Source organism: Aethalodelphis obliquidens, unplaced genomic scaffold (assembly GCF_003676395.1).
Source record: "Aethalodelphis obliquidens isolate GAN/ISIS:26980383/991018 unplaced genomic scaffold, ASM367639v1 scaffold47, whole genome shotgun sequence".
Classification (NCBI taxonomy): domain Eukaryota; kingdom Metazoa; phylum Chordata; class Mammalia; order Artiodactyla; family Delphinidae; genus Aethalodelphis; species Aethalodelphis obliquidens.
The window spans coordinates 12799897-12827178 of record NW_020837991.1 but is presented as its reverse complement, the minus strand read 5'-3'; the positions used below and the strand labels follow the sequence as shown (position 1 = coordinate 12827178).

General features: G+C 35.1%; 1 protein-coding gene across 12 annotated transcripts in view; it reads left to right on the top strand.

Moving 5' to 3' along the window:
* DPP10 (dipeptidyl peptidase like 10) overlaps positions 1 to 27282 on the top strand; it is a 1275593-nt gene that overhangs the window by 1207857 nt on the left and 40454 nt on the right. For all 12 annotated transcript variants that reach the window (XM_027082608.1, XM_027082602.1, XM_027082610.1 and 9 more), the window contains 6 exons: positions 2254 to 2345; positions 2757 to 2804; positions 5759 to 5880; positions 7596 to 7643; positions 20967 to 21065; positions 21176 to 21245. In XM_027082608.1, the coding sequence (XP_026938409.1) occupies positions 2254 to 2345; positions 2757 to 2804; positions 5759 to 5880; positions 7596 to 7643; positions 20967 to 21065; positions 21176 to 21245 (479 nt within the window). The remainder of the gene's footprint in view (positions 1 to 2253; positions 2346 to 2756; positions 2805 to 5758; positions 5881 to 7595; positions 7644 to 20966; positions 21066 to 21175; positions 21246 to 27282) is intronic.

Below are 27282 nucleotides of genomic sequence, written 5' to 3'. Positions count from 1 at the left end.
AATAACAGTAATGGAATGTAACACATCAAATTAAAAATGTTATAATAGTATGAGGAAGAGGGAGATAAAGAGAGTGAACACACGTGAGGGGAAAAAGTAGGGAAAGTTCTTTTTACAGAAGAATACCACCTAATAAATATAGAATGGATGTTAGAGTTAGAAAATCACTTCTAAATGATAATTTGTTCAGGGAAAGGTCATGAATGGATACCAAAACTACTGAGTGGAAAGTTCATGGAGGAAAAGCTATTCATGTAATGTGCAAGCATCATCCCACTTTTAACTACAGGGAAAAATGTACTTTACAATGAACATATATCAATTACCTTGTAAACAGCATTGTTAAGGATGGGAAGAAGTGTAATGGCATGTTTCCTAATATGAAGCATAAGAGGTATCCAATATCACCTATATAATATTCTTGCCAAAAATATTAGCCTAAATTATATCATTTTTAAAAATCAGATAAATCAAAAATACTCTACATATCAGACCACTGGACCAAGAGTCTTAAAAATGGTCAGTGTGGACTTCCCTGGCAGTCCAGTGGTTAAGACTCCACCCTTCCAATGAAGGGGGCACGGGTTCAATCCCTAGTCAGGGAAGTTCCGCATGCCACATGCCGCAGAAATCCCTGCCCCCAAAATGGTCAATGCTGTAGAACTCAAGAAAAGATAGGATAACTTTTACTTTAAAAGAGACTAAAGAGGTGACAACCCACTGCAATTAGGTAGATAGGTAGATATGTAGATAGATAGAAAGATAGATATAGATATATAGATATGGAGATATTTGGGTTACTTAGGGCAGTGTGGAAATTAGAATACATACTATATATTTAGATGATATTAATGTTGTTATTCATAGGTATGATATGCAATTTGCTTATATGAGAAAATACTGTTAATTTTGAGAGATGTATACTGAAATAGTTAGAGCTGAAATAGTTTGATGCTCTCAACTTCCTTTCATATGATTTAGCATATGAAGAAAGGGGGAGAGCAAATATTCAAAATGTTAATGTTTGGTGAATCTAGGTAACGGTTTTATGGGTATTCATGTACTATCCATTAACCTTTCTGTAGATTTGAATATTTTCTTAAAAATAAAGGAATTGAATGAGATACAATTTCACACTCATTAGTTTGACAAAAAATTAAATAGTCTGATGACATTAACTGTTGGTGAGGAAGTGGATAAAATGTGGAGCAACAGAAACTCACATTGCTAGTAGATTCTAAATCGGCACAACTTTGGAAAATAATGTCACTATTGAGTTAGGTAGGAGACATTCACCTTTTGACCAAGCAGTCCCATTTATCAGTGTTCATCTCAAGAAAATCCTGTCACACGCACCGGGAGACAGTAATAAAACTGTTCATAGACAACTTGTTTTTAAGAGCGAAAATTTGGAAAAACTCAAATGTCAAAAAATAAATAAATTTTACTGTATTCATACATACAATAAAATACCATATATCGGGCTTTCCTGGTGGCGCAGTGGTTGAGAGTCAGCCTGCCGATGCAGGGGATGCGGGTTCATCCCCCGGTCCGGGAAGATCCCACATGCCGCGGAGCGGCTGGGCCCGTGAGCCATGGCCGCTGAGCCTGCGCGTCCGCAGCCTGTGCTCCGCAACGGGAGAGGCCACAACAGTGAGAGGCCCGGGTACCGCAAAACAACAACAACAAAAACCATATAGCAGTGAAAATAAACTATGGCTACAAGGGTCAGTGTGATCTCAGAAATAAATTATTGATGATTTCATCAATAGTGATGATATTTAATGATCTCAGAAACAAATTATTGTGTGAAAATAGCAAATCATATAGCAATGCACATCTGTAAAGGTTAAAATAATGTAACAGAATCTATTTGGAATGAAGTTTGTTTGAAATATTTTATTTAAAGCTTTCCAAACTGCATAGCTGTCGATCATTTAGATGAGAGTTAACAAGGTCCTGTGTCTGTACCAAATGCCCAGATGACTTCCTATGTCAACATGATGATGCACACGTAATCCTCACCTGGAGATGTTTTCTGAATGGTTTTCCTACACATAGGAATAAAGGCACCATCTTACCTGCATCTGTGTTTATGCACATGTGGATATATTCTTAAGATTGAAAGTGAGAAACTCAACATTAGCTGAGAACTAAAGAATTAAAAGTAACACAGGCGGTTAGTACTTTTGTGCTGACCAGAGAGATACTGTTTAAATAAGAAGAAAATCAATATATTCTATTTCTTTGCAGAGTAAAAGTGAGCAAATTACTGTGCGGCATCTGACATCAGGAAACTGGGAAGTGATAAAGATCCTGGCGTACGATGAAACGACGCAAAAAATGTGAGTGGTTTTGGTTCTCTAGTCAGGTTGGAAGTCACTGTCGTCAAATGCAGTCTTTTCTGCTAGATTTATATTTTGCTTACCATGGTCCTAGTCCAAGTAGCCTGGCCATGTAAAAACCTTTTCTTTAAGATTCTCCCTATACTTCACACAGAGAGATACTTACACAGACAGTTGCACAGACACATGCACACACACACACACGCACACTCAGAGAGATTGAGAGAGATCATGGAAAAGTGTGACAATATTTTAAGAAAAAATATGCGTTTCCCAAATGGATCAAGTCCTGCCGTTAAATAATAGAAGAGCTCTTGCCTGTTCTTTGACAGTTTGAAAATTCAGGTGAAAACTCGGTGTGGCAAAAATTGATTGGTGCCTGATGTTTGTGTTGTTTTCTTTCATGGGCAGTTACTTTCTGAGCACCGAGTCGTCTCCCAGAGGGAGGCAGCTGTACAGGTAAGCAATGTGAGAGGATCTTCCTGCACAGGTAGATTCCTCAGGGGCCATCTACACAACATAATGATGGAATGGAGAAGTCTGAAGTTTCCTTTTTGGTATGGCTAGGAGAGAACCAACTCAGTATGACAAAACCCCACACTCTTGGCCCAGTCCCTCAGCTTTGGACCACTGTGAGCGTAAACAATTGGAACTGAAATGGAGATCATCTTATTCCTCCTTTATTTTTTCCCTCATTTGTTTTTACAGTCTCAAAATGTCTTTTTTTGTTTTTTTTTTTTTTTGAGGCTTGCTTTTCTCAACTACCCACATCACAGGCATTTACATATTTTCCCCAGTAGGCTTTTCTTTTACTATGCCTCATTTATATTTTCATGGCATTAATGTTGTACACATGTGATGTATTCCCGAACAAAATAAAAGCATTGTGAACATTTAGTAGAGTGGATCAAGTGGCAGTTTCTCTCCCCCACCCCCCATAATGTGTATAATCCATTGACTGTTATTTAAGCAGGAATGGTCCTTGCTTACCTAAATAAAGCAGTGGATGGGGACTATTTTCATCTGTCCAATTTTCCCGGATGAAAAGTTATATTCATAAAAGGGGTTAAGGTCATACCTATTTAGTGTTAAAAATGTCTCTTCACTCAGAAAGCTTTCACCAGGACCTCCCAAGAATGACTTTTATTTTTGTCTGGCAAGCAACTTACAATTATAGACTCATATACACTTTCTAATTTACATTTCACAGATCCATTTTTAAAGTGTCAAAACTGCCATGGCATATTCTCAGTGGAAATTCATCATGTTTGAAGAAGTGTCACCAATGATTCTTACCAAGTAGCCTAGACTTTCCTTTAGGAGTAAAAATGCATGTTTCAAGTACCTTAACTCTCTCTAATTCATCCACACACTCTTATTTATGCATAAATTGTTTTAATCTGAAGCGAGCCTCTCCTTTTTATCACATATCCCAATATGTCATCTTCACATTCTTCGTTTTTTTTCTCTTAGAGTCTGGAACACATGTTCTCAATTCTAATGGCTTCCAAAAGAAGAACAGCTGTTTATTTAAAGAGAATGATTCTAATTTTGGTTTAGAGGTCTTGGTTAAAGTACCGGTCGCTTTCTCTTTTTGGTTACCTGAAGCTTTTCTTTCTTGAAACTTATACAGTGGTTAATAGTGGCAGTCAAGAACAGTCCTTTAGAGATGTGGAAATACTGGACCAATGTCTTATTCTTCTCATTTTGTAAAACTCTTAACGAAAAATGACAGCGCCAGAAAATTAGGCTTGGCTAAACTCAGCTAGCAGCGCTGCCTCATCCTCTCTCTCCTCCCTCTATTAACCTAAAATGTGATTTGAATCACAGTGGGTTCTTAGATTTGTTTGCTTGTCTTATGTCCCCAGTGACTGAGGCAGAGCAGTACAAAAGTCAATATATCTATGACCTGTACTAGTGCAGAGGGCTGTGTTATAAAGAAAATGTAGTACCAATAAATCTCCCTTTAAATGGCTCATCCAGTGCCAGTTTGTTTGACTGTAAGATAATATTAGTGTTTGACCCAGAAAACTCAATCATTGTCTTGTCCAGGCTATAAAAATAATAATTGGTTGATTTAATTTATGGGATTAGATGCTTCTGCAGAATCAGAACTGCTAGCATATTCGGTGTCATTATTTTGTCTCAAAATGTGCTTTTCTCTATTTTAGTAATTCATAATCCAAACAATGAGAAGATACCAACATAATTTTTAGGAAACTTGGATCTGAAAAATTATATGGAAGAGTAGAGAGAGAAAAGGTTTTAAATTCTAGTTATGTCACTAAATAGCTGTGACTAATAGGGACTGGCACACATTCATAGTTTCTGTGGTGATAGTTGTGCAACATTGTGACTGTAATTAATGACATTGAACCATTTACTTGAAAAATGGTTAAAATGTTGAATGTTGTTTTACGTATATACCACAATTTAAAAGAAAAAAAATGGGTATGATTTGTCATAATGATGAAACTAGCTAATGTGTTTAAGTGCCTAGTATATTAATCACCTTGACTAGAAAAGGAAAATTTTGGATTATAATGAGCCCAAAATGTTTCAAATGTGAAGCTGTGACTTTGTGAACTATACTATACTATAGTATGTGTTTTGTTCCAAAATGAAATGGAGAATATTTTGTCCAGCCAAGTTTTAAAAAATGTATCATCAACAGTGTTTTCATTTAGAAGCATAGATAATTTATAATTAATCTCTATTTATAAAATAAATGAATCTGTACATGAAATTTAACTTTGGGTTAATATTTCAAACCCTCTAACCTTAAGCACCATTGTTTGTAAAATAAAGAGATGAGTGCTTTTCTCTTTATCTATCTCCTTGATGTCTCAAAGCATGTATGAGTATTAACATTATATATATTATCATACAAAAATAGCTTTTCTTTTCCAAAAATTCAGTGCAACTATTTAGTGGGACAAATCTGGTACTAATATCAAAATCTAATGTTGAATTTAGGAAATCATGAGCTTTTTATATGTGTGTGACTTGTGAAAACATTAGTTCTTCCAACTAATATTATTGCTGGTGACTTTATGCTTGTCTCTGTGGGTAATTTCTTTTAAGATTTTACAAAGAAATATCTATAAAAATATAAATAAGAATAAGTTATATTGCATCCTGTGACAATCAGTTTCTTTGTAAGCATACATACATATTACATTCATATAGGTGTACATAATTTTAATTTTATTACAGAGAAGAAAAATGCATATGTCTTAACATTAGTAATGGGAATTGACTTTGTTTGCATTTTTATGGTAAGTCATAATTTACAAGGAACCTCAGCTGAGTAATTCTGTAGCTTCTTTGTTTATGTCAATATTTAAATATAGATCCCACACATTCAAGGACCTGGAACAGTAGCATTTCTAACTTTCTTTTTCTTTCCCCAGTGCTTCTACTGAAGGATTATTGAATCGTCAGTGCATTTCATGTAACTTTATGAAAGAACAATGTACATATTTTGGTGCCAGTTTTAGTCCCATGAATCAACATTTCTTATTACTCTGTAAAGGTAATAGATGATTTCTGATAAAATTTATTTTATTCATTTTATTTGATCAGTATCTATTACTATCATTAGTAATGATTACCCTAGCTGTATGATTTGATATTCTTAGTTTATGTAAGTTTTTGTTAAAAAGTTATAAATTAGGGGTTTATTGAGATAGAAATTGTATCCATTACTTTATTTAAAAGATAGAAATTGGGAGTAAGTCAATATGTGCACATACACATGATCAATAAGTGCTGGTAGACATGGACCTTTTAAAAAAGTGAATAAACATATTTACATCAGCAAAGTCAAGCTAGAATAATAAACTAATTTACCTAGACATTAGGAAAAGCAATAGTTTCCTTATTAAAATAATGGCTTGGTTGTTAAAAAATTTAGGATCTATAGAAATTTAATTCCCAGGGTCTAGTCCCCTTCAATTTTGAGAAATTATGTTCACCCCAATTATTTCTTCTATCCGGTAACTATGCCATAGCCTTACATAGTAGTTTGGTATCTCTAGGTTATACTGATAGGAATCACTGTCCCTTTAATAGGATACTATATTTCCCAGAGATGAAATGGGAGATGTCCTCTTATAATGTGATGGATTGAGTGCTACTGCTTCAGCTGGTACCTTACACATTCGTGTTTTAAGACACCATGAGGAAGAGACCAATACTTTTTCTTTTTAGTTATTTTTCTCTTGACATCTGAAATAAAGTAATCAAAAAAGAGAAGTAGTTGTTGGATGACACCAGAGTAAAACCATTAGACCCCTAGGCAGAGTTCCGTAGAGAAGTGAAGTTTTAAGGTAACATCTTATGGTTACACTTGAATTATCCTGTATATTTGAAATAATTAACAATTCCAGTTAATGTATTTTTAAAATAAATATATAATTAGTTCCAATTTTTAATTTATCTTGTGGGTGAAATATTTTTTTTGCTTTTATTTTTAGTTTTTTGAATTTTTGAATTTTATTTTATTTATTTTTTTATACAGCAGGTTCTTATTAGTTATCTGTTTTATGCATATTAATGTATACATGTCAATCCCAATCTCCCAATTCATCCCACCACTGTCACCACCCCCACCACTTTCCCCCCTTGGTGTCCATACGTTTGTTCTCTACATCTGTGTCTCTATTTCTGCCCTGCAAACCGGGCTCTAGAGCGCAGCCTCAGTAGTTGTGGTGCACGGGCTTGGTTGCTCCGCGGCATGTGGGATCTTCCCAGACCAGGGCTTGAACCCGTGTCCCCTGCATTGGCAGGTGGATTCTTAACCACTGTGCCAAAATACTTCTAATATACATGCATTCTTTCTTTCTTGGCTAAGTGATAAATAGAATTTAATCTTGAATGAGTGGATGAGGGTTCACAGGGTTGTGAATCAACTTTCTGAACATCAGTGATGATTCTATAAAAGACTAGATAAAAAGAGAGTAAAGTGCATAAGATTGGCTAAAACCATAGAACTATAGAAGTATAGGGCATTTTGGAGAAGGGAGAATTGTAACAATAATCCTGCAAATAGTTTCTTTCCCCGTATATTCTTACTTCTCTGAATAGAATATCCATAGAAAGGAATGAAATCTAATAATCGGGTTTCTGTTTCATTATGTTTTAACTATGAAATGTTATATTTGGAAAAAAGAACTCTATCATGTAATCTTCCAGTAGTTATTACTTAGATGTCTTTAAAATGTTTATACATACATTTCTAAAATCTAGGTCCAGGGGTTCCAGTGGTCAGCCTACATGACACGGACAACCCAGCAAGTAAGTACATGAAGACAACATCATGGTTGGCATTGGTCCTTAGTATTATATTATTTATTCTGACTGTTGTACTCTACAGAGCCTTCTTCAAAGGAGGCCCCAGCCTGAGGAAAGTAGCATAGGCACCATCAACTTGACCTTGTGTGTGTAAGAGAAACATTAAAGCAAATGGTTTGAGCCATGTTACAATTGGAGTTGGTTCTTATATGCCTGAAATAGGCTATCTACTGTATCTTAATTGAATGAGGAGTGATTGATGAAACTCATTTAGATATATTTCAGCCTACTGGCCCCTTATACTCTGGTTCATTCTTCCTTGAGCCTCATATAAATTATTCCTCCAGAGCAACACATTTACTTTTGGGAAAAATTATTCAGTTGTCCATCATCTGTTGAGCGAGGACTTACTTTATCAGGCAATATGACAGAGGCTGGGTGTTCATTGCTAGTAAGATGTGGTCAATGTGTTTAAGAACTTTAATAGTAGAGTGTATAAATACAAACATGGCTGAGCTGATCTTAAAAATGAATACCCAGGTTGCTTCCTGCCTCCCTGTTTCCTTCTTTTCATCTATCCTTCTTTTCCTTCTTTCATTTAAAAACTTTATTTAATCAACAAAACTTTATTTAATCAACACTCTCATGCTCTAATGATTTACCATAATCTAGTAAATGAGGCTTATATTTTTTAACACATTTACTCCTCAGAACACCCCCTGATGTTGTTAATTTTGTTATCCTTTTTTAAAGATGAGGGAACTGAGCCACAAAGAGGTTAACAAACTTGGCTAGAGTCACTCTAATATAACAGGTGGCAGCGCCAAGAATCAAATAAGATCGTCTGACCCCAGAATAGGGTTTATTATCACTACCATACAATGGTAGCTCATTCTACTGTGTTTTTGTCTGTCTCATCACATACTTAGGTTTAAGTAGTAGTCTTACTTAAATGCTTTGACTTAAAGGAGAGACAGGCATAAAAGTAAAATGTTGAATGACAAATATCATTTTTAGAGGACACAGAAAGACCTTTTAGACTCTTCAAATACCACCATATGGAGACTTCCTGCCTTTTCTAGGGAAAGACAAAACTTCTAAATAGTTAATGGAGTTCTGTGTGGTTGGAAATCAGTTAGCACATCTTTTAGTTTCTACTTAGTGTAAATCCTAAAGCGGTTATGGTAAGCAAATTAAATCTGTTGAATATTAACACTAACGGCAACAATAATGATAACAAATACAGTTTATTTGATAAAATAGAAAGAAGGTTGAATTTCACAGATAGAAAAATTAGTGTATAAAGTGAGTCCACCACATACCTTTTGTGGATATAATCTCATAGAATCAATTTCCTTGTAAAAAAAAATAGCAAATGAAATTTCTGTGAGGATGAGATACATTTGCAACATAGACACTCAATAAACAGCAACTATTTGTGTTACATTGCATATTCTGCCAAAATGATATATTTTTTTAAATCCCCAACCTGACTTTAATTAATTTTATTCTACTGTTAAAAGGCAATGTTGTTTTCTAATAACTTTTGTTTCAAATCATGACACACTTTCCTCTGAGGGAAACCTTTCTGATTTTCTCATTTATAAGTGAATTCTGATAGTCTCAGGATCAAGAAAAACAAAAAGGGACTGTGAACAGTGATCAGGTGCTTAATTTTATTTTCAAAAGACAATTATTTATTGAGATAAAATTTACATTTGATTGCAAGTAAATCTTTGGGTTAATGGATCTTTGGGTTAATGGATCTTCAGTTTAATATTCATTAAACTAATGAATCAGTCATAACTCATTTTGGGGCCACACGAAGCAGAATAAAGCATGAAAAGTATATTGAAAAATGAAAATATTTAACAAACATGGAAAACCTTTAAACCACCAGTTATCAAAGAAATGCAAAGTAAAACACTGCCAAGTAATTTTTCCTAACAAATTAATAACATCAAAAAATTTACATTGCTAATGAGGATATAATGAGGCTCTCATAAATTGCTGGTAGAAATATAAATTACAGCAAATCTTTTGGAAAAAAATAACCATAAGCCTTAAATCTTTTATATCTATTTACCCAATATTTTTCCTTTTAATAGTTTATACTAAAGAGATATTTAATTATAATGTGATGGATTGAGTGCTGCTGCTTCAGCTAGTACCTTACACATTCGTGTTTTAAGACATCATGAGGAAGAGACCAATACTTTTTCTTTTTAGCTATTTTTCTGTTGACATCTGAAATAAAGTAATCAAAAAAGAGAGAAAATTATAACCATGCTACTGATGGTAGTGAAAAAACATAATAAAAATAATAAAAGGGGTGATTTGTAAATAAACTTTAATGGAATACTGATTGGTGCCCTGAATATCTTCCATTTGTCTTTTCAGAGCCACTTTTAACTGTTTTTCTCTCCCATGGCCTCTACCCCAGCAGGAGTTTGTACTGATGACTTAAGTTCTGCTGCCATTTGGCTGCCAATTGGATCCAGCTAAAATGAATCCTATAGGTGACTGAAGAGAGGCAGAAAAGTGACTTTGGAGTCTATTTCTCCAGTGCTATCCCTGTGGAGTCACCCAAGTTGCTCTGACGCTTGGGTGAAGGTCACTGTGGATCTTTCATTCAACCAACTCCAAGTAACTGCTCTCTCCTCTTGACCTGCTGGCCTAGCCTTTGTCATAAGCCCTGGGTTATGGTACTACCCCTTATGACCTCCCTGCCCTTTGTCCTATATTTGTAAATACTCCTTTATTAAAATTTCATCAAATGGTTCTAATAGAGTTGCCACTAGTTCCCCACTAGGATTAAAAATAAAAATACATTTTTAAAAGTCAATTCTTCAAAACTGTTTAAGCTATAGTTCTAAGTGTTTAAGGAGTTCAAATATTTATGCCACTTAAACAAAATTATTTGAAAATGCATATTAAAATTCCAGAAGAAAATATTTGAAAACAGTAAAAGTCTTGTATTTGCCTGGCAGCCTTTCAGATGATTTTTTGTTCTTTTTTCTTAAGTATTTTCCTAATGTTCTACAATGAACATATATTACCTTTATAATGAAAAAGAAACCCTTCATTAAAATGTTCAGTGACGAGATTGGTTCAAGATGGCAGAGTAGAAGGACATGCTCTCACTCCCTCTTTCGAAAACACCAGAATCACAACTAACTGCTGAACAATCATTGACAGGAAGACACTGGAACTCATGAAAAAAGATACCCCACATGCAAAGACAAAGGAGAATCCTCAGTGAGATGGTAGGAGGGGCGCAATCACAATAAAATCAAATCCCATAACTGCTGGGTGGGTGACTCACAAGCTGGAGAGCACTTATACCACAGAAGTCCACCCACTGGAGGGAAGGTTCTGAGCCCCACGTCAGGCTTCCCAACCTGGGGGTCCGGCAACGAGAGGAGGAATTCCTAGAGAATCAGACTTTGAAGGCTAGCAGGATTTGATTGCAGGACTTCGACAGGACTGGGGGAAACAGAGACTCCGCTCTTGGAGGGCACACACAAAGCAGTGTGTGCATCAGCACCCAGAGGAAGGAGCAGTGACCCCATAGGAGACTGAACCACACCTACCTGCTAGTGTTGGAGGGTCTCCTGAAGAGGCAGGGGTGGCTGTGCCTCACTGCAAGGACAAAGACACTGGCAGCAGAAGTTCTGGGAAGTACTCCTTGGCGTGAGCCCTCCGGGAGTCCACCATTAGCTCCACCAAACAGCCCAGCTAGGCTCCAGTGTTGGGTCACCTCAGGCCAAACAACCAACAGGGAGGGAACCCAGCCCCACCCATCAGCAGACAAGTGGATTAAAGTTTTACTGAGCTCTGCCCACCAGAGCAACAGCCAGCTCTACCCACCACCAGTCTCTGCCATGAGGAAACTTGCACAAGCCTCATAGATAGCCTCATCCACCAGAGGACAGACAGCAGAATCAAGAAGAATTACTGTCCTGCAGCCTGTGGAACAAAAACCACATTCACAGAAAGATAGACAAGATGGAAAGTCAGAGGGCTATGTACCAGATGAAGGAACAAGATAAAACCCCAGAAAAACAACTAAATGAAACGGAGATAGGCAATCTTCCAGAAGAAAATTCAGAATAATGATAGTGAAGATGATCCAGGACCTTGGAAAAAGAATGGAGGCAAAGATCTAGAAGATGCAAGAAATGTTTAACAAACACCTAGAAGAATTAAAGAACAAAAAAACAGAGATGAACAATACAATAACTGAAATGAAAACTACACTAGAAGGAATCAATAGAAGAATAACTGAGGCAGAAGAACACATAAGTAACCTGGAAGACAGAATGGTGGAATTCACTGCCAAAGAACAGAATAAAGAAAAAAGAATGAAAAGAAATGAAGACAGCCTAAGAGACCTCTGGGACAACATTGAACACAACAACATTCACGTTATAGGGGTCCCAGAAGGAGAAGAGAGAAAGGACCCGAGAAAATATTTGAAGAGATTATAGTCAAAAACTTCCCTAAAATGGAAGAGGAAATAGCCACCCAAGTCCAGGAAGTGCAGAGAGTCCCATACAGGACAAATCCAAGGAGAAACACACTGAGACACACTGTAATCAAATTGGCAAAACTTAAAGACAAAGAAAAATTATTGAAAGCAGCAAGGGAAAAATGACAATATACAAGGGAACTCTGATAAGGTTAACAGCTGATTTCTCAACAGAAACTCTACAAGCCAGAAGGGAGTGGCATGATATACTTAAAGTGAGGAAAGGAAAGAAACTACAACCAAGATTACTCTACAGAGCAAGGACCTCATCCAGATTCGATGGAGAAATCAAAAGCTTTACAGACAAGCAAAAGCTAAGAGAATTCAGCACCACCAAACCAACTCTACAACAAATGCTAAAGGAACTTCTCTAAGTGGAAACACAAGAGAAGAAAAGGACCAACAAAAACAAACCCAAAACAATTAAGAAAATGGTCATAGGAACATACATATCGATAATTACCTTAAACCTGAACGGATTAAATGCTCCAACCAAAAGACACAGGCTTGCTGAATGGATACAGAAACAAGACCCATATATATGCTGTCTACAAGAGACCCACTTCAGACCTAGGGACACATACAGACTGAAACTGAGGGGATGGAAAAAGATATTCCATGCAAATTGAAATCAAAAGAAAGCTGGAGTAGCAATACTCATATCAGATAAAATAGACTTTAAAATAAAGAATGTTAAAAGAGACAAAGAAGGACACTACATAATGATCAAGGGATCAATCCAAGATGAAGATATAACAATTATAAATATATATGCACCCGGGCTTCCCTGGTGGTGCAGTGGTTGAGAGTCTGCCTGCAGATGCAAGGGACACAGGTTCGTGCCCCTGTCCGGGAAGATCCCACATGCCGCGGAGAGGCTGGGCCCATGAGCCATGGCTGCTGAGCTTGTGCGTCCGGAGCCTGTGCTCCACAATGGGAGAGGCCACAACAGTGACAGGCGTGCGTACCACAGCAAAAAAAAAAAAAAAAAAAAAAAAAAAAAATATATATATATATATATACACACACCCAACACAGGAGCACCTCAATATATAAGGCAATGGCTAACAGCTCTAAAAGAGGAAATCGACAGTAACACAATAATAGTGGGGGATTTTAACACCTCACTTACACCAATGGACAGATCATTCAAACAGAAAATTAATAAGGAAACACAAGCTTTAAATGACACAATAGACCAGATAGATTTAATTGATATTTCTAGGACATTCCATCCAAAAACAGCAGATTTTACTTTCTCTCAAGTGTGCACGGAACATTCTCCAGTTTAGATCATATCTTGGGCCACAAATCAAGCCTCAATAAATTTAAGAAAATTGAAATCATATCAAGCATCTTTTCTGACCACAACGCTATCAGGTTAGAAATCAATTACAGGGAAAAAAACGTAAAAAAAAAACACATGGAGGCTAAACAATACGTTACTAACTAACCAAGAGATCTTTGAAGAAATCAAAGAGGAAATCAAAAAATACCTAGAGACAAATGACAGTGAAAACACGATGATCCAAAACCTATGGATGCAGCAAAAGCAGTTCTAAGGTGGAAGTTTATAGCTATACAAGCCTACCTCAAGAAACAAGAAAAATCTCAATTAAACAATCTAACGTTACACCTAAAGGAACTAGAGAAAGAAGAAAAAACAAAACCCAAAGTTAGCAGAAGGAAAGAAATCATAAAGAACAGAGCAGAAATGAATGAAAAAGAAACAAAGAAAACAATAGCAAAGATCAATAAAACTAAAAGCTGGTTCTTTGAGAAAAAAATCTAAATTGATAAACCATTAGCCAGACTCATCAAGAAAAAGAGGGAGAGGACTTAAATCAATAAAATTAGAAATGAAAAAGGAGAAGTTACAACAGACACCACAGAAATACAAAGGATCCCAGGGGACTACTAAAAGCAACTCTATGCCAATAAAATGGACAACCTGGAAGAAATGGACGAATTCTTAGAAAGGTATACCCTTCCAAGACTGACCCAGGAGGAAATAGAAAATATGAACAGACAAATCACAAGTAATGAAATTGAAACTGTGATTAAAAAATCTTCCCACACACAAAAGTCCGGGACCAGATGACTTCACAGTTGAATTCTATCAAACATTTAGAGAAGAGCTAACACCCACCCTTCTCAAACTTTTCCAAAAAATTGCAGAGGATGGAACACTCCCAATCTCATGGTGAGGCCACCATCACCCTGATACCAAAACCAGACAAAGATACTACAAAAAAAGAAAATTACAGACCAATATCACTGATGAATACAGATGCAAAAATCCTCAACAATATACTAGCAAACAGAATCCAACAACACATTACAAGGATCATACACCATGTTCAAGTGGGATTTATCCAAGGGATGCAAGGATTCTTCAATATATGCAAATCAATCAGTGTGATACACCATATTAACAAATTGAAGAATAAAAACCATATGACCATCTCAATAGATGCAGAAAGGCTTTTGACAAAATTCAACACCCATTTATGATAAAAACTCTCCAGAAAGTGGGCATAGAGGGAACTTACCTCAACATAATAAAGGCCATATATGACAAACCCACAGCAAATATCATTCTCAATGGTGAAAAACTGAAAGCATTTCCTCTAAGATCAGGAACAAGACAAGGATATCCAATCTCACCACCATTATTCAACATAGTTTTGGAAGTCCTACCCATGGCAGTCAGAGAAGAAAAAGAAATAAAAGGAATGCAAACTGGAAAAGAAGCAGTAAAATTGTCAGTGTTTGCAGATGACATGATACTATACATGGAGAATCCTAAAGATGCCACCAGAAAACTGCTAGAGCTAATCAATGAATTTGGTAAAGTAGCAGGATACAAAATTAATGCACGGAAATCTCTTGCATTCCTATACACTAATGATGAAAAATCTGAAAGAGAAATTAAGGAAACACTCCCATTTACCATTGCAACAAAAAGAATAAAATACCTAGGAATAAACCTACCTAGGGAGACAAAAGACCTGTAATCAGAATACTAAGACACTGATGAAATAAATTAAAGGTGATACCAACAGATGGATAGATATACCATGTTCTTGGATTGGGAGAATCAATACTGTGGAAATGACTATACTACCTAAAGCAATCTACAGGTTCAATGCAATCCCTATCAAATTACCGATGGCATTTTTTACAGAACTAGAACAGAAAATCTTAAAATTTGTATGGAGACACAAAAGACCCCGAATAGCCAAAGCAGTCTTGAGGGAAAAAAACAGAGCTGTAGGAATCAGACTCCCTGACTTCAGACTGTACTACAAAGCTACAATAATCAAGACAATATGGTACTGGCACAAAAACAGAAATATAGATCAATGGAACAGGAAAGAAGGCCCAGAGATAAACCCACGCACCTATGGTCAACTAATCTATGACAAAGGAGGCAACGATATACAATGGAGAAGAGACAGTTTCTTCAACAAGTGGCACTGGGAAAACTGGACAGCTACATGTAAAAGAATAAAATAGAACACTCCCTAACACCATACACAAAAGTAAACTCAAAATGTATTAGAGACCTAAATATAAGACCGGACACTGTAAAACTCTAAGAGGAAAACATAGGAAGAACACTCTGACATAAATCACAGCAAGATCTTTTTTGATCCATCTCCTAGAGTAATGGAAATAAAAACAAAAATAAATAAATGGGACCTAATGAAACTTAAAAGCTTTTGCATAGCAAAGGAAACCATAAACAAGATGAAAAGACAACCCTCAGTATGGGAAAAAACATTTGCAAATGAATCAATGAATAAAGGATTAATCTCCAAAATATATAAACAGCTCATGCAGCTCAGTATTAAAGAAACAGTCAACCCAACCCAAAAAGGGCAGAAGACCTAAATAGACATTTCTCCAAAGAAGACATACAGCTGGCCAACAGACACATGAAAAGCTGCTCAACATCATCATTGTTAGAGAAATGCAAATCAAAACTACAATGAGGTATCACCTCACACTGGTTAGAATGGGTATCATCAGAAAATCTACAAACAACAAATGCTGGAGAGGGTGTGGAGAAAAGGGAACCCTCTTGCAATCTTGGTGGGAATGTAAATTGATACAGCCACTATGGAGAACAGTATGGAGGTTCCTTAAAAAACTAAAAATAGAATTACCATATGACCCAATAATCCCACTACTGGGCATATACCCAGAGGAAACCATAATTCAAAAAGACACATGCACCCCAATGTTCATTGCAGCCCTATTTACAATAGCCAGGTCATGGAAGCCACCTAAATGTACATCGACAGTTGAATGGATAAAGAAGATTTGGTACATATATACAATGGAATATTACTGAGCCATAAAAAGGAACAAAATTGGGTCATTTGTAGAGACGTGGATGCATCTAGAGACTTTCATACAGAGTGAAGTAAGTCAGAAAGAGAAAAACAAATATCGTGTATTAACGCATATATGTGGAACCTAGAAATTTATAGAGATGAACCGGTTTGCAGAGCAGAAATTGAGACACAGAAGTAGAAAAAAACGTATGGACACCAAGGGGGGAAAGCAGCCGGAGTTCGGGGTGGTGGTGTGATGAATTGGGAAATTGGGACTGACATGTATATACTGATGTGTATAAAATATATGACTAATAAGAACCTGCTGTATAAAAAAAAAATAAAATTAAATAAAAATAAATGTTCAGTGACTAGGAAATGATATATATATGTAAAATTTTGCTTAGTATTTCAAAGTTTTTTGTCTCATTGCTATCTTTCCTTTTCCTCTTTTTATATTTTCATTTTTTTCTTTTTCCTTATGTGTATATGATTTCTTTTGCTTTAATTCATTTTTCGTCTCTTCCCTTTCTTCCTTTCTCTCCATTGCATCTCCTTCTCATCTCTCCTTATACTTCCTCTCTAATATTTTCTCATCTCTCCCTTTCTTCCTTCTTCCTAATTTTATGTTCTCATTTTAATCCTCTTTTCCTCCTCAATCGTACAATTAAAATCATGTCTTAATACTACCTTGTCTTCATAATGTTTCACAAAAAACTATGATTGAAACATATGTTCTGAATTTATCATGAAAAAAACTCTGTGTGCTTTTGAAAATGGTGTATTTTCTTCTGTATTTTTTTTCCTTAAATATAATTTTATTTCTCTGTGACTTTATTTCTCTATTTCTTTATTTCTTTATTTCTCTCTTTATTTCTCTGGGTTGATTTTTTTTTTTACCATGAGCAAATGAATACCTTTGATTTAGAAGTAAAAAAATTTCACCTACCTCTTATCTCATGTAATTTATTTTTTCCCATTCATTTTTGATAATGAAGAGAAGCCATGAGAAATTATTAGTATATTGCTCTCATATCGCTGCCTCTAGCTGTATTTATTCATTCATTTATTTAGTTAGCTAGTCACTGTAATACAATAAACTATTGTCCACTTATAAAAATATTTATCCAACAAGATGCTCTCTAGTAAGGTATAAAGGTAAAAGTTTAATGGGCTTTAGTCTGTAAAAATTGCTGCCTATGTCATTAACAAATATCAGGTGATATTGGTTTCTAAATACAAAAAGAATGCTTTTATCCACAATTAAGTTCATTAAGTGCATTTTTCTGACAAGTCTTACATTATAAATGCTGAATCTTTAATGAAAGTGTATAAAGTTGAATTATTCACATTTTAAATTTTATAATTGAATATTTGCTATAGATTCTTTGAAAATATGCTATTATTTAAATAATCTGAAATTTCTTGTATCAGGGAGATAGAAGAAATCTGTGAGAACATCTAATTTCCCAAATTTGTATAATAGAGGACGACACTTATTTATAAGAGAGGTGGTTTGGTGTGCCTGAAATCACACAGATTCACAGTCCAAAGCAAGAATCAGAAAATTTAATGGTTATAATAGAATACAATAATTTTTCTGGTAGAAGTGGACACAGTTCAAAAAAAGAGGAAGTCAGTGGAAAGCATTTCTGGAAGAAAGAATGTGAATACACAATCATGAGGAATGAAACTATTTACACTTGCAAGATAAAAGTTGTTCAATGTGGCTGGAACAAAACATTTAAGATAAATCAAAGGTATAGGCTATAGGGCAGGCTGGAGCCAGATCATAAAAGCCTTATGTTTCATCCTAAGGAGTTTGTAATTAACAATAAAGTGTCAATGATAAACCATTGACAATTAAAATAATATTCTTATTCTGGCCATGGAGTACCTGAAAGTAGACATGGCCTCTTGGCAAAAAGAAAGAAAAGAAAAGTGAAACAGAAAATAAAAGAATTTTTTTTTTCAAAAATAACTGGATAAAATACATGAAACAACACTTTTCAAGCATGGGACAAGAGTCACAGTAGGCCTCTGATCCCTGAAAGAAGGGAAAAAAGTCAGGTGAATGTTGTAATTGTCCTGGCTCTCTGGCTAGAATTATTTTTTGAATTCTAGGGTAAAGAGGAACAATTAAATAAGTGTATAAGGGTATCTCAGAGTCACAGTTGAGACAGAAATTGGCGTTCAGAAGGGTTGAAGATTCTGGAATGTTGGGAAGGTGGACAACACTGGAGCACAAGAAGAGACAGAGAGAGAGGACCCCAGGAATCTGCATAGGGTTACAAGGGATCATCTTGCATCTGTTGCTGAAAATACCTAGCTGAACATACATAGGAAGATAGTCTAAGCCTGGGAAAAGCCAGAGCTCACACAGTGCTGGAATATATTAAAGTTCCAAACAGTCAGAACACTGGAATGTTTAGGAGAGATCCCAGAAGAGTCATGCCTTAGTATTAGAGCTTAACAAGTCAGAGAGCAAAGGTCATTCAAACTAACACTAAATAAAATATTTTTTAAAGCTTTCAAATAATTAAGCTGGGGCTTCGCTGGTGGCACAGTGGTTGAGAGTCCGCCTGCCAATGCAGGGGATGCGGGTTCGTGCCCCTGTTCGGGAATATCCCACATGCCGTGGAGCGGCTGGGCCCGTGAGCCATGGCCGCTGAGCCTGTGCGTCCGGAGCCTGTGCTCCGCAACGGGAGAGGCCACAACAGTGAGAGGCACGCATACCGCAAAAAAAAAAAAAAAAAAAAAAAAAAAAAGCTGACCTGCAAATAGCTTAAACATCTGCTATAACACATGAATATTGATGCAAAATTCCTTAACTAAATAGTAGCAAGAAAAATCCAGCAATTTATAAAAGGGTAATATATTATGACTATGTGGGGTTTACCTGAGGAGTCCATGATTGCTATGATATTCAATAATTAATCAATGCAACCTACTATGTTATACTGTCAACAACTCAAAGGATTTATAAAAAATATTTGATTAAAAATGAAAAACAACAATAATAATAAAGTAGTAATAATAACTGGGCCAGAAGAAAAAAAAATTATTTCACTTGATGAATGGTATGTACAAAAATACTACAACTGACATCATACTTAATGTTGAAGACAATGCATTTCCACCAAAACTGGGAAAAAGTAAAAATGTCTGCTCTCACCACCTCTTTGCAACATTGTATTAGAGGACTTAGTGAAATGAGGCAAGAAAAAGAAATATAGGTAAAAAAAATTGCCTTTATTTGCAGAAGATATAAATAAAACAGAACCAAATAAACAAACAAAAAAAATGGAATCCACACACACTCATAATACTATTAGTAATAATGAGTGAATTTATCAGGGTTATTACAATTATAGGTTAATATACAAAAATCAACTATTTTATATACTATAAGGCAAGGCAAAATTTAAAAATAGTTAAAAATAACTACTTAAAGTAACATCTGAAACTATGTACTATATACTATAGTATACTATATACTATATACATCTAATAGAAATGTGTCAGTCTGCTAAAATGAAAGCAAACATTTCTGGAAGAAATTAAAGACTCAAATGGATATATACATGCATACATATTTATGGATTAGAAAGTTCACTATTTTTAGTATATAAAAATCCCCAGTAAATCTATATTTTTAATATAGCAGTCAAAATTCCAGCAAGTTACTGATGTTTCTCTCCCTTCATGTTTTGCCAGTTTTCTCTCTTTTTTTTTTTGGTTTTTATAAAAAAACCATTTTAATATTTTCTATTGCTATATTGTTGAATGCATTAATCTTTTCTTCTGCAGTATCTAATATGTTGTTAATCCTATCCAGTATTTTTTCATCTTAGATTTTATAGTTTTCATGTGTATCAAATTTTTCAGTTCTTATTTTTAGAATTTTAACTTGTTTGTTTTTAAAATGTCTTTCATCTTTCTCCTTAATATCCTCAGGCTTTTTTAAAACTTAACACATGGAATGTAATTATAATCTCTGTTTTAATGTCATTATCTATTATATGCATCTGTGTCATTTCTGGGTTCTTTCTATTGAATAAAATTTGTACTCATCATGGGTGATATTTTCCTGATTTTTTGCATGCTTGGTAACTTTGTATTAGAATTCAGGCATTGTGAATTTTAAATCATTGGGTGCTACATAATTTTGTATTATTTAAAATATATTCTTAAGCATAACATTAACATGATCAGATTTACATTTTGAAAACGTAAATGCTAATTCCAAGTATAAGGGGCAACTGGAGACAATTTCACTGGAATAAAGAAGCTGAGTTAGAAAACTTGTAATAAACCAGAAGAGAATTTATGAGAGAGTAATCGGTGACTAGCACAGTGCCTGTCAAATGGTAATGATGGATAATTATTTGTGTTATACTGTTTCTTAATCAACACATAGAGATTATTTACACTATCCTTTTTGACTTACAGAATATTTTATATTGGAAAGCAATTCTATGCTGAAGGAAGCTATCCTGAAGAAGAAGAGAGTAAAGTCAGAAATTAAAACGCTTCATATTGATGACTATGGTAAAGTTTTGTGCATGCTATGTTATTCAAAAAAAAAAACTTTCTCTGCACCTTATAGTTTTACATATAAATGACTCTCCATCTTTAATATTTTGCTCTTTCTTTAAAAGAACTTCCTTTACAGTTGTCCTTTCCCAAAGATTTTACGGACCGAAACCAGTATGCTCTTCTGTTAATAATGTAAGTATTTTATTTGTTTTTGAAATAAAGGAACCTAAAGAGTTTAGAATTTTTCTTATGTCTCACATGGCAGTATTCTGATTAAAAAACAACAGAAGAAGTCCTATATGTGTAGATAACTGGGACAGCTGTCAGTTATATGAGTTCCTCAAGGACACCACCACTAAATAATATGGAAGGGTGTGTAATTGCTTGTGCTTCTTGCATCCCAAATTGCACTCGATGTTACTCCTGGGAATAATGACACATATAGTTTGGTTTATGGATGTCTGCTTAGCAATTACTCAAGCTCTATGCTCCCTTTGTTTTCTTTCTTTCTTTCTTTCTTTGTGATATATTTGTCATATCAAAGTTATACTAGATTTGTAAAAGCCATTTTTTTTTAATTGTGGTGAGAGCACTTAACATGAGATCTACCCTCTGGACAAAATTTTAGGAATACAATACAGTGTTGTTAACTACACGCACAGTGCTGTCTAGCAGATCTCTAGAACTTATTCATCTTGCATGACTGAAACTTTATACCCATTGAAAAGCAACTCCCCATCCCTCCTCCCTCCAGCCCCTGGCAACCACCATTCTACTCTCTGCTTCTATGAATCTGACTATTTTAGATGCCTCATGTAAGTGGAATCATGCAGTATTTGCCCTTCTGTGACTGATTGTTTCACTTAGCATGATGTTTTTAAAGTACATCCATGTTTTCACAGGTAAGCCTTATGTTTTCTATTAGTTCTTGATGCAGCATTGAGGAAACATTTATTTCCATTGTTGAAAAAAATTGTTATATTTATATTACTCTTACCAGTTTTCCCTCCTGGATTTAAGGTCAGCAGGAGGCCACTCCTGTCCTCAGAAGAACCTGACTCTTAGGTTTTTCCAACTTGGAATTGAATTCATTCATACTTTCTATGAGATTATATTGTGACTATATACTACTGGGCACAGAGGCCTCTAACATCTATTGGTTAACTAACTTGATATTGATGTAGAATTGTATTCCTGAGAATTATTAGTTATTTTCCTTATTAAGAACACAGCCAACATATTGCTATGACTGTGCTTAAAATTGTCTACAATTGTTCAGACCCTTTTTGGAAGAGTAGAATAGAAAATAACATAACTTGTTATGACTATTGAATGTGGACAGTAAGTATTCAGTCTGCGGAATCCAACTGCCTGGCTTCAAATTCCAGTTTTGTCATTTGCTAACAGTGTGTCCTTGAACAAGTTACATAACCTCTTGTGAGGTTCAGCTTTTCCAAATATAAAATGAGCATTATCATCCAGCCTATGTTTTAAGGCTGCTTTTTAGATTAAATGAAATAACATATAAAATGCCTAGCACATGTGAGTCTTATAATTATTGTGATTATAATTCATTCTTTTTTATATAGATTGCATTGATTTAGATCTTTTGATAAATAGAAGCAATTTGTCATTTCATTTTAATAAGCCAAATAATACAGAAAATACAATACTTAATATTTTCACTCACTCCAGTGTTTATTCCTAACTCTAATACCTTGAGCTATCTTTGTTTCTTATGCCAGGACCTTTCTCCTTTGTCCCTAATAGCCAGAGGCCCTGAAATTTCTTGGTATCTTCCTGAGGAAGTTCTTATTTGCTCTTTTCTTATCTTAACTCCTTCTCCTGTATCTTCTCTTTCACTTAGTTGTCTTTAGTGCTTTTTTTTTAATCAAAGTATAATAAATTTTAATTGATTTACAATGTTTCAGGTATACAGCAAAGTGATTCAGTTAATCTATTATAAATATACTTAATCTATTATATATATATATATATATTTTATACATAGTGTATATATGTTTATCCCAAACTCCTAATTTATCCGTCCTCCCCCATTTCCCCTTTGGTAACCATAAGTTTGTTTTCTATATCTGTGAGTCTATTTCTGTTTTGTAAATAAGTTCATTTTTATCATTTTTTAAGATTCCATGTATAAGTGATAGGGTATGATATTTGTCTTTCTCTGTCTGACTTCATTTAGTATGATAATCTTTAGGTCCATCCATGTTGTTGCACATGGCATTATTTCATTCATTTTTGTGACTGAGTATTCATTCCTATTTGAACTGTATGTGTGATTTATTGGGGAAATATCTCAGGCACTAAAATGAGAAAAAAACTGAAAATAAAATTCTCAACCTCATGTTCTCTCTCAGTCATATCTCCTTTTGGGAAAAGGGATTGTTCTTTTTATTCACTGAGAAATGAGGCTTCTCAGGGAAAGGAACTCTACAAGGCATCCTTCCTTGAAGCATGACTTACATATGCAGTTGGATGTGTAGACAGTTCTTCCCATTCACATATCCACTGGCTCCACAGTGTGTCAGACTTTGGGGGAAAAAGTAGACAAGAGTTCACATTCTCTCTGTAGCCTTGAGTCAGAGAAGCCAACTGGCTTGTCCTGCCATCAGATTTGTGCTTTGGTCTGGGTGATTTTTAGTTCATAAGAAGAATATAAGGAATTGCACAACACTCAACTCTCTTATTAGAAAGGAATAGTCAAGTGTTTTTTAGAGGCGGGAGAGGAGAGTAAAGGTACTGGCTTAGGAGTCAGGTAGGCCTGGGTTCAAATCTCAGCTCAAAGATTTACCAGTACATTGCTTAATTTTCCTAAGCTTCAGTTTCCTTATAAATAAATTGAAGACAAAAACATGGACTAATATATATAAACATGTCACCATAGTGTCTAGAAGAGCATAAACATTTGCAGTTGGTGTTTAATAAATTGTAACCATAAACATAGTTATTATTAGAAGTAGTAGTCATTTTAATATTTAAAAGTATCAATATAAACATTTAATAATATATTTTAGCATCCATAAAATTATTTAATAGACATTACTAAAGCAGATAAAATAATATAGTTAGGCCTATAGAGTTTAATTTGCCACTTTTTTGTTGAAAAGAAGAATAAAAGTATTAATTCATTAGTTTTCATTTGTTTTTATATGCTGATTATACTAAATATTAATTTAATTTATCCAAATTCCTTGATTTTTAGAGGTAAATTCTCAGAAGTTTCACAGAATATGACTTACAAAGCCAAACAGGATTTTTTTCTTTTTTGATTCTATATTTATAAAATGATCGATTGCTTTAAGCTACATGATCATTCCTAAAATATTTATGCTTGGAAACCCATATAGGTCAGAATGGCTTAAGTGTAAAGTGTCTTTTACCTGTTTTTTAGAAGGTTTATAATTTAAGGGTATTTTTTTTCTTAAGTACTGTGTTCAGTTATAAGTGGACTCCACACTCGAAAAAAGAAAATAATTGTCTTTTTTTCCCTAAATGGACAATTTGACAGTGAAGAATAGTAAATAAACTAATATTTAAATGAGGCTAAGAGATGATTTAGTGATTTTGTTGTCACTACTTTATTGCTATTCTGTGCAGTGCCTCTAGTACCTGACAGGCTGTGAGTCACTTCTTCATCTATAGAGATGGGTTCGCGTCCAGGAAATTCTATAGTGAATGCATAAGTTGGAGACTGGCTGCAGCAATCTGAGGAGGTGAAGGAAGACTGGCCTTGAAGAAAGTAGCCTCTGGCTATCAGGAATCATCTTTCTGCTAAATTTTCATTATGGAACCTCAGAAGAAATGGTCCTTTGAGGACCTCTCTGTGAGTTTTCTGAAACTCAAACCTAATTTCATGGTATTGAAAGTACAAGTGAATCAATGGCAACCAAATATTTTACTGTAATAGAAAATCTAAGAAGCATTGCCACTACAACTGTTTCTCAGTGGCCTCAACTTACAGTAGCCTCTGTGGGGTCATGACCCCTTTTTCTTTTTTTACTCCTATTGTCCTTTCTCCAGTCTTTCTCCTTAACGTTATATTGAGTACTTAAGAACCCAGTAGTCTATATTCACGTTCATACCTATTCTATATGCATCTAGTCTATACTGTATATACTATATCCATCTATATCCATTTCAGCATGTATCTCCTTGAATTATTGTTTCTTATGTTATTCTTATTTTCTACTCCTATATATGTAACTTAGTACAATACAAATTTACCATGTTGCTTTTATGTGCAAGAAGCTGTGCTAATGGCTGAAATGGCATCTTGAAATCTGTAATCATTTTTTTAGATTTGTGTTATCTCCGCAATACCTAGCACACATGGTGGAACCTTATGAAAACTTACTAACTAATCTGTAATTCTTTTAATAGTGCAAGACTGAAGATTACTTGAGAGAGAGCCTACAGTTATAGATGTTTATTTGATAAATTAATGTAAATCTAAAGGCCTAGAGCCTGATAGGAAACAATCTAAACAGATATACTGTTATTAGAGATGAAAGGTGTTTTCTCTGTTCACTGTGTTCCTGAAGACAAGCATATCAAGCTGAGTTTCATTCAGTACCAAGGAATCATCATGTCTTCCCATTTCATACCCTTTCATGTTCAACTTATCCACGCCACCCTTGGCACAGGTGTAACGCAGAGAGGCAGTGACTGTTCAACACATTACATTAGTTTCCAGAATGCAACATCCTTTATCATGCCCTTATGACTTAGTCTCATCTTGCTGAACTCATCTTCCTTGAAATCCTAATGAATTCTTTTTTTTTTTTTTTTTGTAGTACGTGGGCCTCTCACTGCTGTGGCCTCTCCCGTTGCGGAGCACAGACTCAGGACGCGCAGGCTCATTGGTCATGGCTCACGGGCCCAGCCACTCCGCGGCATGTGGGATCTTCCCGGACCGGGGCACGAACCCGTGTCCCCTGCATCGGCAGGCGGACTCTCAACCACTGCGCCACCAGGGAAGCCCCCCAAATGAATTCTTGATCATCCATCAAGTCTTATCTTCCTGAAGCTTTCTTTCACCCTCTGCATCAGCCCATCTATATCCTATAACAATCTCCAATCTATGCCTCCTCCTACAGGGACAGCCTTCTGTTCAAAGTCTTCCATATGTCTTGAATCATATTGATCATATTGTTACTTTTCCCACTTTACCCCAATTTCATAGGATGTTTTTATATACTATTTAGGGAATTTCTGATTCCCACTAGATTTTGCACCAATGTTTCTGAAGGAAAAATCCACGGTCTAGAAGTGAGTATTTAGAGAAACAATTTATAGAATGCCTTATGAATATTTCAGCATCTTAAGAAAACAGAAATGTTAGAAATCTTTATTTTAATATAGTAATATATTCCATGTATTAAACAATGCCTTATTCATTTATGTCTTCCTCACAGCAACTAGTTTTTGCAGAGTTGCTCCACAAATTTGTGTTGAGTGAAGAGACTGACAATGGCCAGAAATCAGATGAATATGGTTATTACTACAGTTTACTACAGTTTCCCACTAAGCCATTTTAACTGGAGAGCATTATTCATTTTTATCTAGATATTTTCATCATTTAGTCAATGTTATTCATATCAGAGTCCTAGGACTTGGTCATCTTAATGGAAGTAAGCTGTTTGCCAGCTCTTTTTGTATAGTTATTCTGTTAAAAAGCAGGGTATAATTGGTACATTCATAGTGAGCGAAATTATCCAGCTACTCATCTCCAGCAGTCAAGTTAACATCACTACTTTTTTCATACACACATTTTCCTTTCAAAAAACAATATGGATATTATTTAAAATGTCGAGTAACATTAGGTTCTTGGGACCATAGTGTCTTGTCTTGACCTTTGAACCAATGGAGTCCTCCAAGAGCCCACACTCTTCTTCAAGTCCCACACCAGGCATAGAGCATAACTGGACGAGTCAATTCTAATCTGTCACTCTGCTCTCTACCTACACTTCCTTTTCTGTAATGTATTGCTATATCCTCTCTCTTTCAGTTTCTTTTCCACTCTGCTGCTAGAGTGAACTTTGTGAGATCCATATCTGAAAATGTGGCTCTCCTGGGAAAAATTCTCTCATTGTTGTTCTCCAATTGATTAAAAGTTCACATTTCCTAACACAGCATACAAAAGTCTTCATCTGTTTCCCACATACCTCTCCATCTTCATCTGGCTCCACTTACCCTCTAAAGAGACATT